The sequence below is a fragment of the Tursiops truncatus genome, chromosome 5 (assembly GCF_011762595.2).
Source record: "Tursiops truncatus isolate mTurTru1 chromosome 5, mTurTru1.mat.Y, whole genome shotgun sequence".
Lineage (NCBI taxonomy): Eukaryota > Metazoa > Chordata > Mammalia > Artiodactyla > Delphinidae > Tursiops > Tursiops truncatus.
In genome coordinates, this window is record NC_047038.1 from 25,661,934 (window position 1) to 25,676,023 (window position 14,090).

General features: G+C 34.6%; 1 protein-coding gene and 1 long non-coding RNA gene across 2 annotated transcripts in view; one reads left to right on the forward strand and one right to left on the reverse strand.

The window, feature by feature from the left end:
• The window catches only part of LOC101326359 (bifunctional heparan sulfate N-deacetylase/N-sulfotransferase 4), a 34,802-nt gene extending 29,456 nt beyond the window's left edge, over window positions 1-5,346 (forward strand). Inside the window, exon 6 of the mRNA XM_019928068.3 lies at window positions 2,021-5,346. Coding sequence (XP_019783627.3) covers window positions 2,021-2,140 — 120 coding nt within the window. The 3' untranslated portion in view covers window positions 2,141-5,346. The remainder of the gene's footprint in view (window positions 1-2,020) is intronic.
• Window positions 1-14,090, reverse strand: part of LOC141278754 (uncharacterized) — a 69,820-nt gene that overhangs the window by 48,648 nt on the left and 7,082 nt on the right. The window lies entirely within an intron of this gene.

The following is a 14,090-nucleotide window of genomic DNA, read 5'->3' on the forward strand; positions in this document are numbered from 1 at the left end:
AAGAAGTTGTGGTACATGTATACAATGGAATATTACTCAGCCATAAAAAGGAACGAAATTGGGTCATTTGTTGAGACGTGGATGGATCTAGAGACTGTCATACAGAGTGAAGTAAGTCAGAAAGAGAAAAACAAATATCGTATATTAACGCATGTATGTGGAACCTAGAAAAATGGTACAGATGAACCGGTTTGCAGGGCAGAAGTTGAGACACAGTTGTAGAGAACAAACGTATGGACACCAAGGGGGGAAAGCCCTATGGGGTGTGGGGATGGTGGTGTGATAAATTGGGCGATTGGGATTGACATGTATACACTGATGTGTATAAAACTGATGACTAATAAGAACCTGCTGTATAAAAAATTTAAAAATAAAAAGTTCCAACCTTTTAACCACAAGGTTGGTTCCCCATGCCACCAGCCTCCATTCTTAGTGGGGTCCATAAGCCACCTCATCAACATAACAAAATATACCTTTATCACTATCTCACTTAGGAAATTCCAAGGGTTTTAGAAGCTCTGTGCCAGAAATGGGGCCAATGATCAACTTCATATTTCTTATTATGAATCACAATATCACAAATAGGATACAGGTTAAAACAGTTATGAGCCCAGATTTATTATAGGAGGATAAGTTAGTTACAGTCACTTGTTTATAATAAGATACACAAAACAATGTGAAACTACAAAAAGGCAGGGGAAAAAAAATCTTTCAATAAAAGTTATAGTATGAGGAGATAGCCTAGGATTGGGAAACCAATTAGCAATCAACTGAGCAGATATAATGAGTATCTCTCCTAAGACAAGGTGGGCAAAAGGAGGATGGAAGATATTAGGTATTACTATGGATATAGAAGAACCAGAAGGTCCTCAAACTATACCTTTGAACTCAATAATTTCAAAAGGCCTTCAAAAATCACTTTAATCTACCAAGAAATCAATGTAAAATTCCACTACTTCTATAAAAATCTTATCCAGAATTTGAAGTGTTTACAATCTGGTTTAAGGGTAGAAATGTAATGAAATTCCTGGTTAATGGTACAAGACAAAATGTAGTTATGTTAAGTCCATTTCCACAGTACACACAAAAGTGGCTAAGGGAGTTTTAGGAAGAAAGAGACTCATTTGTGCTAAAATATTGGGAGGGCTTAAGAGAGATGGTGTAACTTTGACCAGATGGAAGCCGATACGTGGGCCATTGCTGCCTATATTTTCACAGGAAAAATGTTCATCTCTACTATTTTATCAAAGAGACACAGAACTATGTTCATTGCGTTCTAATATGAGGTAAGTGACATCCACAGAGAAAGACCAATTATAAATTTTCTGTCTTCCAGAAATAAAACAAACTAAAACCACAGATGTATCTGATAATCCTTTTTTAAACCATTCATCTAAAAATGGCCCATCACTCCAGCTTGGTTAGGAATATAAGAATCACAGGAAAGATCATTATAGTAATCTTTATAATGAGACCTTATAATATCTTTGAAGAAGGAATGCTTAATGATTTTTCAAAAAACTGTTTTGGTCCTGAATAAATATAGAAAACATTTTATAAATTGCAAGTTATTTCTTTAATCATGAAATTCAGCTTTTGTGATTACGTTCATTTTTCATCTTTATGCTATGACCCAATTTTACATAAAGTGACCAATTTAAAAAACAGATGTTTTTTCTGTAGATTTGGTACATCTGGTCCCTACGTACCTCATTCTTCTTTAGTATTATATACTTCTTATCAACTTTTCTCCCTACATAGACTTCAGCAATCCCTTAATAAATTGGTGTTTTAGTGGTTGTATAAGGCACGTAAGCTATACCTGGACCCATTTTTATTTTACAGCTATACTTCTGCCAAATATTTTCTAATGGTAAAAATGAGTGATATCTGCAGAAAAATACAAAGAAATACCTATTTTACAGCAGGTCCTAGTGAAGTGGAATTTCTTAAGAAATGTGCGCAATCTCATTTAATGAACTTATAGCTTCCTTTGCCTTCTTTTCTTTTCACTTTTCAGTCTAGAACCTTCCTCTCTAATTACTACCGAGATCATAATGTGGAACTGTCCAAACTGCTACACAGACTGGGGCAGCCTCTCCCATCATGGCTGAGACAGGAGCTACAAAAAGTGAGATAGCACTGGAGAGAAGAACCAAGGCTCCCAAGATACTGACTTTTACTATGAAACAGAAAAACAAACCCCCCATCTTTTATCCCCTTAATGCACTTGTGACTGTCAACAGAGGATGGTGTGAATAAATCTCCTTCTATCTTTTTCATAAAATGAAAACTGTTATATATGCACTCATTGGCAATTACTAGCATCAATCCCTGTGTGACTTTTGAGAAATAATGTGGGGTTTTGTGGCATTACCCAGTTTCCAATGTGGGGATCATGACACAGCCCAGTTCCTCTGTTGACCATAAGGTTTCAGAAACTGTTTGACTGAGAACACTGATTATATGCAAGAGACAAATTAGAATCTTGAGGAAAAGATAAGGACTGAGATATCTGTAAATGAGGCTAGTAGTAACCCAATATCTGAATTAAGGGCTTACATTTTCCCTTGCTAATTTAAAAACAATTTTGATTTTGTTATGAAATTATAAGTATAATCCTATGCTCTTATTTTGAGCAGTTATTACTTATTATATTTAGCCCACACATGTTTTCTTCTGTTACTCCTCTTTATGAATTTCTTTGATTTGCTAAAGAAGTTGCAAAGTTGTAACCTTCCACATTTTTGGTCTGTTTTCCTCTTATAGGAGGAGACTATCTGAAAATTTCCATATTCACTGACAATAGTATTTTATCTGGCAAGCATGCCATTCTCAGTGAATTTTGCATTTATGGTTCCAACAGCGGCTATCAGAGATTTGGGGGGAAAATGAATGAGAAAGTGCATACTTTGCATAATATTAACTACTGTGTGTAAGGCCATCTTTCCATGGGTAAAAATCTTACCATACTATTAATCTAGGTATTTCCACCTTGACAATAATGTAGTATTTATATATTTTTTCACTATCCACAGAAGAAAAAAACTTTATTGATAAGACATGGAATGAAAATACCAGTATGTGTTTACAGGTAGAGAGAGGCACTTGTGCCTTTTATGTAGTACATGTCAATCGTTTAAAGCATGGACTTTTATATGTGTCAGTATGTATACTAATGCAGAATATTATGTTTTTAATGCCTATTTAACAGAAGAAATGTAATCTAAAGCTTACCTCTTTAAACACCATGAATTCTCTAAATTAAACCATATTTCTCATCCATGCCATCCAAAAATTAATTTCTAGAGAAGAAGTGATGCTCTTCCTGTCTTAGAGTTATAGGTTACTCTCCCATTTGGAGGATTTTTGTCTCATTTGTCAATGAAGGTATGTTAAAGGTTTGTTAATCTTTTCCGTGATACATGAATGTAAAATTTCAGCAGAACAGTAAATCAAAGTGGCTTTGGTAGCATTACCTATCAATCCATCCTTCCTCCAGAGTAATTTTTCTATAGCTGTAAATAATATTACTTTCTCCTATAATTTGAGCAGTTATGCTTGACATAATTCAGTGTCTGCAAAGGAGACTGAAGATCATCGTTTCTGTTTATTTGTTGTTTGTGGTTTTAAGCAAACAATTCAAGTATGATCTAAAAGAGAATCAAGAAACAGGATTCACCTTTGGATCTATACTTCATTAAGATGTTTGTTTCTCTGTTGTTTTCCCACTGCATCTAAAGTCTCTTGATCTTTTTCAGAAAATGTTAAGATTTTTCTTGGGTATGAATTGATACAAATCACAAAACTGTTGCTTTTGCTGTTCTTTGTTCAGTGTGAGACTCAAGTTTCTCCACCTTATTGTTACTTAGGTGAGCATGTGCTTGATAGCATTCCATTAAAGCACACTAAAATCGTAAGAATTGTGTATTTAGAACTCTAACTTTTGATTTATTTGTTCACTAGTTTCCTCCAGTTACATTCTAATTTTTTCTTTCGTGAAGTAGAGATTAACATTTTTTTCCCCAAGTGGGAAAAAAGAGATATTTGTAGAAAAGAGGGGAGATACTTTTCATATTGAGTAAAATTCATATAATTCAAAGTCTACCTAATCACCAGATTTTTTTAAATGTAACTAATTTTCTGCATTTTCTTATTTTTTCTAAATAATGTATACAGTATCATTCACCTACCTACAAATAGCTGGGAGCAAAATTCCCACAAATTCAACTAGTCTTTTCTTCCCTGGTTCATTTCAATCAGTATGCACATTTTTCTTACTAAGATTGACAGTGAAGACAACAAAACAAATTTTAATTATGTAATTCATCTCTTACAGTAAACTACTTAAAGGGACTCTGGGCTATGAGAAGATTATAATAAATCTGGAAAAATTTTAGTTTTAAGAATATCTTGGTTTTCCCAATTTTTACCCACTGGCTACTTCAGAACTATTGACTCAATATTTAGCATAGGTAATAGTTTAACTCTAAATAAATTATCTTTCATGGTCTTGAATGACATACTTTTAAAAATTTTAAAGAACTTCCTAAAACCTTTAAACAAGCCAATATTTCTCCTCTTTCCTTCTTTTTCTTTATTCCAACTGCCTAACTTACAAATATAATCATTGATTACATTAATAAAGGTAAGGAACAATATTTGTTATAACCCTACATCAAGATATATTAATATATGCTTTTCAAATACCAGCCTCTAAAAATTATATTACAAATCTCATACAAAAACAAATTTTGTTTGTGTTTAACAATGGCCTCAAAACAATTAAATAAGCAACAAAGAAGAATGCTAGTGAGAAAAATTTATACTCCTTCTAACACTATTTTTTTTCTACAAAAAAGATAGTTCTTCATCCAATAAGAGATTTTATTTGCCTTGATTTCAACAAACCCGTTCACATATACCTAATGGAGTTTTTGTTCTTCTATCTCACTGTTTTAATATGATATAAAGTGACCTGCTTACCATGAGTGTCGATTTATTTTTAATTATGCAAACAATTTACACTCGAATAATATCTTACAAGTCTGCTTTTGGTGGCTAGATATTAACCATTTGCTTGATGGAGGTCCCTCAAAAACAATGCTGGCCAATGATTTCAAAAAGAAAAAAATCAAAGCGTCTTGCATATAGGATTTTACTTCAACTGTAGGAACACAGCTTGGCCATAGGTACATATGTTTGTTCAGTATATGTATATATATGCAAATGAATATTTTCTTGTGTGAGCCAGTGAAGTGGGTGGGGAGAACATAAAGAGAACTCTGCTTTTACTGAAATTGTTAAATAACTGATGTAGTACGTGCATAACATATCTTCGGTTCTCACTTCTTCAGAATAAATATTACTGCTGGTATGGCCACTAGAGTAATGTTGTTTCTCCTCTAAAATCCAAGGTTTTCACCCATAGATGAATCTATTTCCTTCCCTTTGACTTGGTTCGCTCTATACATGTTCCCTAAATTCCAAACATATAACAAGTGTAACCAGGAAATTATGAGAGGGGACTTTGGGTATCTGGGTTCACATCCCAGTTCTGCTTCAGGCAAGCTATGTGACCTCGGACAATTTGTGGAACTTCCCTGAGTCACAGTTTCCTTTTTTGTAAAATAGAGACAATAAAGTATTACTCATTGGGTCACTGTAAACATTAAATGAGAATATATTTAGACAACTTAGCCCATTGCCTAATGTGGTTATGCTGGAACATGTTTGTTACAGAAATAACGTATAATATTCAAACCACTATCTCTTTTTTCATCAGACAAGAATATGTTTTTCTATTCCCTTTAATAATAAAACATATATATCTTAAACATATAATTAACTGTATTTGGTTAAAATGAGAAACTGTCTTCACCATTATCATTCAAAAATAAATTTCGCATGACTCCCTGCTATTGTTCTGATCAACATTCAGAGAAAAATCATTCCAGCTCAGTCCCTTCTATTGAAGTCTCTTTGTCCCTTTCCTCCTACCTACTTAATCCTCAGTTTATCTAGTAGAATATCTTCCCCTTATCTTCTCTTTATATCTCTCTCTTCAAATTTTTTGTAACCCAACAGATCCTCTATCAGGAATATCAGGTCTAGAGATACAACTCCCTCAAAGGAAATCATAAAATTTAATGAAGAGATACATGTAATAACAAATCAATGCTTAAAGATACTAGATAGTTAAAAATTACAAGAAAATTTATCTGAATTCTCTACGAGTCTTTATTTCCAACTTCACCTCCTGTGATAAGATCTCCTTTCCACAAATGAAGCACTCTATTATATAATATATTGCTTCCTATTATATTTATTAATACCAAATATTATTTTTGTTGCATTTTTCATTGCAAATGTCTGGTATTTCAGGCCCCCAATAAGACATTTATATAGTTAATTTCCATTCAAAAACATTTTACTGTTTCTCATATTTTATTTAATACAATATGTCTAAAATATTATTTCAACATGAAATCAATTAAAAAATTATTAATGAGATTTTTATACCCTTGTGGTCATACTGAACCTTCAAAATCTAATTTGTATTTCACCCGTATAGCACATAACAATTTTGGACTTGCCACATTCCAAGTGCTTGATAGCTACATGGAGCTAGAGGTTTCTATGTTGGACAGCACAGCTCTAATCTCTATTCTCTTCATCTGCTTGTTTTTGATCACCTCCTATTCACCTCAATGGTGAGAGCTGAATTCTTGCCCTACAGTTATCAGGGGATGCCAAACACACAACTCCCAATACTGAAGAGGTGGGATCAACAGCGGTTTATTTGTTGCATATACTCAACAGCCTGGGAAGACATTGCACACCATGCCAGATGCCAAAGGGGCTGCACTTGGGAAGAAATGAATAACCAGGGCTGTGAGAGACAAGCTTTGTAGCACCAAGAGGTCGAGGTGGCCCTTGGTTCCTGCAAGAACATGTAATTGGCTAGTTTGAGTAATTCTCAGGCTGGCGGGGAACTGAAACCCACTTTCAGGGACAAGCAGAAACTGTACCTGATCCACTTGATAAGGACAAGTTTTGGCTAGGGTACCTTGCGCACAGAAGCAGAAAGGAGGCAGACTTTGTGGGTAGGCCATTTAAGATCATCCCAATTTTCCAGATGTCAACAAAGTATGAAATATTGAGTCAACTTAGGCTTCACACCATACCTCTAACCACTGTTTTACTACAGGCTCTCCTTATCTCTCCTAGAATTTTGTCACACACTCTAACCTGGAGCTGTCATTTCTCTCTAAATCATACACCACACTAATGTTGGAATGGTCTTTATAACTTGTAAATAGGATCAAACTATTCTTTACCTTACAAAACCTTCAAATGTTCCCCAAATGTAAAGGACAAAATGCAAACTCCAATATATATTCCATGAAGCTCCTTTATGATCTGTGATTTTGTCTACCTGGCCATTCTTATTTCACAATCTTTAAAAATTACATTCCAAATTCTAGTAACAATCACCTATTTACAATTCTCCAATTACCTCATGATTTTTACATCTCTAGGCCTCTGTACATGCTGCTGCCTAGAACACTTGAATTGGCATTGCTAATTCACTAACTCAGTACCACTTTGAATTTCAAGCAACCTGGCTGTGTAAGTCCCTTCCCTTTTGCTTGCCAATTCCTTCATATCTAAATCACAGAAGTATCAGTCTTCTCAATGTTGCATCTCTGGCCTTAAGTTGTACCAGAAATCTTCCATTTCCCTTGGCATTAGGCCCTCAATATCTGGGTAATAATGATAATATATTTATCACTATAATTCCAGCAGCTGGTTTGATATTCTTAGATTACACCATTATTGTTTCACCTACGTTGTAGTGTTGTCTATGTGCTATACTGTAAATTATTAGAATGAGAGATGTCTTTTCCTTTTTTCGTCTCTCATGCGTAACACAGTACCTGGCACAAGATAAGTAATTGTTAAATGAACATATGCATTACTTTATATCTTTATACTAGTAAGAAATGAACTTCAATCTGTAAGCATAAAACTTATACAAAGTCATTCTCTCACTCATAGCACCAAGGTGTACGTATTCATGGCTGTTTGCATTTAAAGGTATTGCCTGTCCTCTAAAGAGTCTTTATGTTTGTACATCCCAGTTGCCTATTCTTATCTAACAAGACCAGCCAAACAGACCAAATTAAACATCCCTAGACATATCAGGAATTGAACGACCCCGACTGTTGTTTTTTTATATTGGTGTAAAGATCTCACAGTAGTGCTGCCTACAAATATGTTTGTTTGCAATCAGTACAAAGCTAAGAGCCGCCTGTCTACAATGCCCTTCATATGGTAAAAGTGCATGGCTTAGAATTAAAGTGAGTTCAACATGCTGAAGGGAATAAGAGATCATTGACTTGGTATTTGACCATTGAGGCCCTTGAGTTTTAAAGATTTATTTTTCCTACTGACAAAGAAAGTAACGCTGATTGTTTAATGATACATGTAAAATGTCTGTGGAAACACTGCCAAGAAAAAACATCGGTGGAATTGCTATGTCACAAACGTTGGCACTTTCTCTTTCAAATCAAGTGGAATTCAAATATTGCCATACAATCAGATATGTCCATGTAAACGCAATAATTTCTAGGATATTCTTAATTATTTAAGACTTCATTCTCATTTTCTTAAATCTTACAAATCTTTTTGGAATTCTAAACGGTACACCAGGAATAAGACACTAGCTGCAGGGTAAGACTATATAGCAGAAAAGAGAAGCCAGAAGCCAATTTGAAAGGATACAAGAGAATCAGGACTACATTTTTGTGGATACCAATGACCATTTCTAGATCACATGAGTTGGTATGAGACCAAAATCACTGTGGGTTGTATAATTGTCAGCAGTGATTTCAGAAGAGCAGCAAGAAACCTCAACTACTTCTGACCTGGAGCAAGAGAAGGCATCTTAGTACCTGGACCAAATGTACCAAGGAGAGGAAAGGAAGGGTGTGTCAGGAGAAGGTGTGTCAGGAGAGGAACTTTTATATTGAGTATATTTTCCCCCATTTTGTTTGCTGATAAAGATGGACCGCAAGTCAAGGATAGCGTAGTGTGCTTTGGGGAGTGTTGGAGGTGGGGGGCTTATTGTAACACAGGATTTGAGGTTCAAAACCAACAGATTGTGGTTTGTCTACATTATCTAAAATAAGTTCTCTTCACGCTATGCTCTATGGAGTGAAGCTATAGACATGTTTTTCTTTCTGAACTTCCAGGTAATAAAGTCTACGGACTAAATGCTCACAGGTCTAAATCAATTGTAATTCTCTCCTACATGTTCCCAGGATGTTGCCTGGAAATCACAGAGTCTTATCCAGAAGCCTTTAACATCTCGAAATTAAACATATGCAAACCTATAGCTATGTATTGAAGAGATAAATAATGTTCCCACAGACAAGACCCTGAGGACACTTGGTTCCCATTTCAGTAGCACAGTGAAGCTAAAAAGAAACATGACAATAAACTTAGTAATAAGAAATTATGCCTTTGTCACAGGTAACATGCAATGTATACAATCACCAGCCATCTCCTCCCACCTCTTTTTATAATCAATATAAAGAAGCAAGCATTTAGCATTGCCTGTGCTATTCTCTGAAATGAACCAATGTGTATGAACCCCTCATGATTTCTGTGACAAAATCTCTCAAACTATTTTAAGCTATTTCAACCTGAAGAGAAGTCCAGTGCATAATGTGTTATATGGAATTCTGAAGCCAGAGTCAAAGCTCAACTCCTGGCAATGCCACTTATCCACTGTGTGAGGTTCCTCAGGCACGTTACTTACACTCAATATGCTACAATTTCCTCATCTCCACATTGCAGATACTAATATCAGCTACCCCTTAAGGTTATTGTGACGATTATATGAGTTAAAATACATAAACGCACCTAGAACAGTAGCTGCCCATTATGAGTGTTTGCTATTATTAGCTACTTTGTGCATATCTATTTCAAAATTCATATTTTAAAATGCATATCCACACTTTAAAATTCTAGTTCTCTCAACTATTTTTATGTGGTTGACCAAGTTATGGGATTCTTATGAGTCTCATTTCTTCCTGAATAAAGAATTGAGGATAGGAACCTAAAAATGGAGCACAGATAAAAGAAACTAAAGTCCAAAATTTATGAATAAAAAAAATTATAATTGAATACTGAAATTAAATTAAAGTTTCCTGGAAGGGATGGATTTATTCACAACACTGAGAGAATGTGCAAAGTAGATCGTCATATTTATAAAGAATAACACAAAATTGTTTGTGTTATTATTGAGAAATAATAGAAAAGAGAAGTTCCAATTGATAAGTTATAGAAAATATCAACCTAATTTTTAAAATGGAGTTAAAAACAACAGTAACAACAGTGTCATCTGTAAACTACAGATCATTGAAATTAACAATTTGTGCTGCTCACGGGCAAGTTTGCAATGAAATTTGCCAAGAATACTCCACAGTATCGGGACGTAACTTGAGATGAGATAGAATGTCCAAATTCCTCACGTGATTCAGATATAGTCTTCCGACAACTCTTTTTGAGGTTTAAGAGTTCAGATATTTAAACTTTTGAGGCCCCACATACATGGATGTAAGTAAAGCATCTATCTTGATTTCAAGAAATCCTGTCAGCTTTATCTTCCAAACTATGCAGGCTCCAAGAATGCCCTATCACATGCAAACCTAGGGGCACCCTAATTCCAGCCCCCGCTATCTTCTCGAAGGGAACTAACCCTTCTCACTCACAAATGTGAGCACCTGTAGCCTATTTTCCACATCAACCTGATCAATTCTTTGACCAACTTTCCTATCACTTCCCCCTTTACTCACCGTCTTCAGTTCACACCAGCCCCCTTACTCTCCTCTGATTTTGCCAAACAGGAGAGCAGAGCCTTCACACTCCCTGCCCCCTCGGCATAGGCATAAATACTACAATTTCCCCAGGCATCTGCACTCCTTATCCCCTCCCTTCTTTCAAGTCTTTGCTTAAATGTCACCTCATCAGGCAAGTCTTTCCAGACCCCCATACCATCGTTCTCCCATCTATTTCCCTGCTTGATTCTTCTCCCTACCATCTGATCACCAACTGATACACGAATTATTTGTTCGTTTGTCTGCTTCCCCAAACTATAAGTTTCATGAGAAGGGCTTTTCTTTCATCCATAATTTTGGTATGCCCTGTGCCTGGAGCTCTCCAGAACTTTGTATTAAGCCCTCAATAAATATTAGTAAAAATAATAATAATAATAATTAAAATAAAAACAAGATATGTATAGAAAGTGTATACACACACATACACAAATCCATATATAAATGCATACATATGTATTACGTGTGTGTGCATTATAATACAGATTAGTAATCATGTCTCCAATACAGCAAGCATGCCAAACCGCTGTAGTTTGCAAAACTGAAATTTATCATCACTGGGAATGCAGTATTGTTTTCTTTTTCAAGCTGTTTCACTTCTAAAAGCAGGAAATAAATACTTTTGTCTGTAGCATTTTATTCTTCACATTATGACACTTATACTACTTATCAACAAATCTGTTCTTTCTGGTTGACTCTATGATTCAACTTCTCCAATAAAAGTTTTATAACAGGAGTCTAATGAATTAGACCCTACAGAAAGAAAAGTAAATTGGTCTGTTTCAAAGATCAAAGCTGCAACAATAAGTTCTATGGATTTATTGCAGACCGCTCCATTGCTCCAGACAGGGTGATGAATGCTTGTTTCCTAGCCTCCTTTACAATTCTTTTTAAAGACAGAAACTGCTAAAATCTATTCCACCGGAATCACAGAAGACAAGGGATTCACAGACAAGCCAAACAAGAGATGCCATATTGGATTCAATGACATGAGCACCAGGAGAAAAATGGTGATTGTGTGGGACATGTTAAAAGATTGCATTCAGGTACTGGTCTTAGGAAGCCTGTATCATGTCAAACCTGGGAAAACAAGGAAGGCCACAGAAATAAGCCTAACCCTTTGGGATAACATCAGAGCAGTCTGGGGGTAGGACTGGCCAGGCCAGGGAAGAGAGTCCTTGCGGTCCAGGAAGCCCAGAGGAGAAGCAGCACCCAGGAAGACAGGGATTGTGACTTGCATCTCAAAGAGTCCAAGGCAAGAAACTTAGAAGAGGATTATAAAATAAAATGCTTGACTTTATCACTTGTTAAAGTCTAGAAGGGGATTGTTTTTGTTTCTGTTGCTGCTTACCTTGCTAGGAGGAAACCAAAATTGGAAAGATGACTCTGTGCTACCAGGCATACTGTCACTAATTAATTTTTGCAAAGGCTGCAGTTCTGCTACATATGTCTTGGTGTCATATTTAGATAAAAAAGAAAAAGAACTCAAATCATCGAATTCATTGTTAAAACAAGTTCAAATATAGGAAAAGAATTGAGCATAACATTTACATGATTAAGCAAATGACATTCATTTTAGTTGGTATAGGTGATAGTTATTTCCCATCCATAATTTATCAAGTCATAATTTAGCAGCCAATAATTTAATTTAAAAGGATTTTGAAGGTAAATGAAACAAGCGAAAAGTACAGATGAAAAGTTGCTAAAAATTCACCGTTTGCCTTCTTAACATGCTTAAATCATTTTTAAACGAATAAGAAAATAAAGTTAGTTTGGGCAATTGGTATGGTATTTTTGATCCAAATAATCATTGTAGGGCTCCACAATGAACAAGAAATTTGGGGACAGTAAATAATAGGCAAACTTTAAGACACTATATTGGTAATATTATATGAAGTGTCACTTTTCCTGGTATTTACGAAAATGAAATATATAACAAAAAATGTTTGTCCATGGTACCCAAACACATAACAAAAAGATTTCCTTTTTTTTGTCCATGTGTTATATATTACTGGCTGGTCCGTATATGATTAGAAACACATTTTTAATTTAAGATACATTTGTGCATATTGACACTGTTCTGCAATTGTACAGCTACCAATTAAACAATTTAGTTCCCATTCATATTAATAAAATTGTTGCAAGTATATTACATATTATACTACATATATGTATTAGAGCTGCTTTGTTTCAGAAAAAGTCCCCACCAAATATTAACATGTCTTCTACTACTTGTTTCTGCTGGAGGAATGATGGTGCCTCATAATCCCACAACTGCTGACATGTCAAGTGAGAGTAATTGTCCAAATTTCTCTCCTTCATTCCCCCTACAGGCTTAGAGTGCCATTTTTATCAAATTTTAAAAGTAGGCTATTCATGTACTTCTACTGAAATATTACTGTGCCAAAATCAAACTTTGTTGATCAATAGAGCTTTTAGTTTATATTGTTAGAATTATTCTTGTTTTTCAAATGTTCTATGTCTTTTCCTGTTTATTCTCCAACACAATTTTAATACTTGACAAAATTAAATAAACACATTAATCCTATTACAGTTTTGAGTGGAATTGAATTATATATAAAATATAATTTAAAATGTCATTAAATTATCCAGTATTTCCATCAAAAATATTGTGCAGTTAAGTCTTCTTTTTTGCATAAAATTATTATATGTATAAAATAAGATTTTAGAGATGTTTATTAAGACAATTAATTAACATTCATTAGTCCCTAGTTTCCTCCACACATTTTATAATTTAGTTCATATTATGCATGAGGAAATAGTTTCCCCAGCGTCATTTCTAAAGTGTTAGTTTTCATTAGGGGAAAACGGTTGTTCCCATGAGACAGCTACAAATATCTTTTAATTATTTTGCCTTGGTACTATATGACAGTTTTCCAAAATTTTTGTTTTTCAGTTGATTTCCTTGAGTTTCTTGGATAGAAATTTTTGTAATAGAAAAAGCACGATAATTTTCTCTTCCCCTCATATAGCCATGCATCATTTTTTTAGTACATTAAGAACTTCAAAAAGGTTGAACATTTTTTTTAATTAATAAAGCATGTTCAATTTGCCTAATTTAGGTTCACATGAGTTTGTTTCTTCGTATCTAATGGAGCATATATGAGCCAATCAAGCAGTTTCAGCGTTAGGCTCATTTAACCATTTTAAATTTTAAACCCTAGG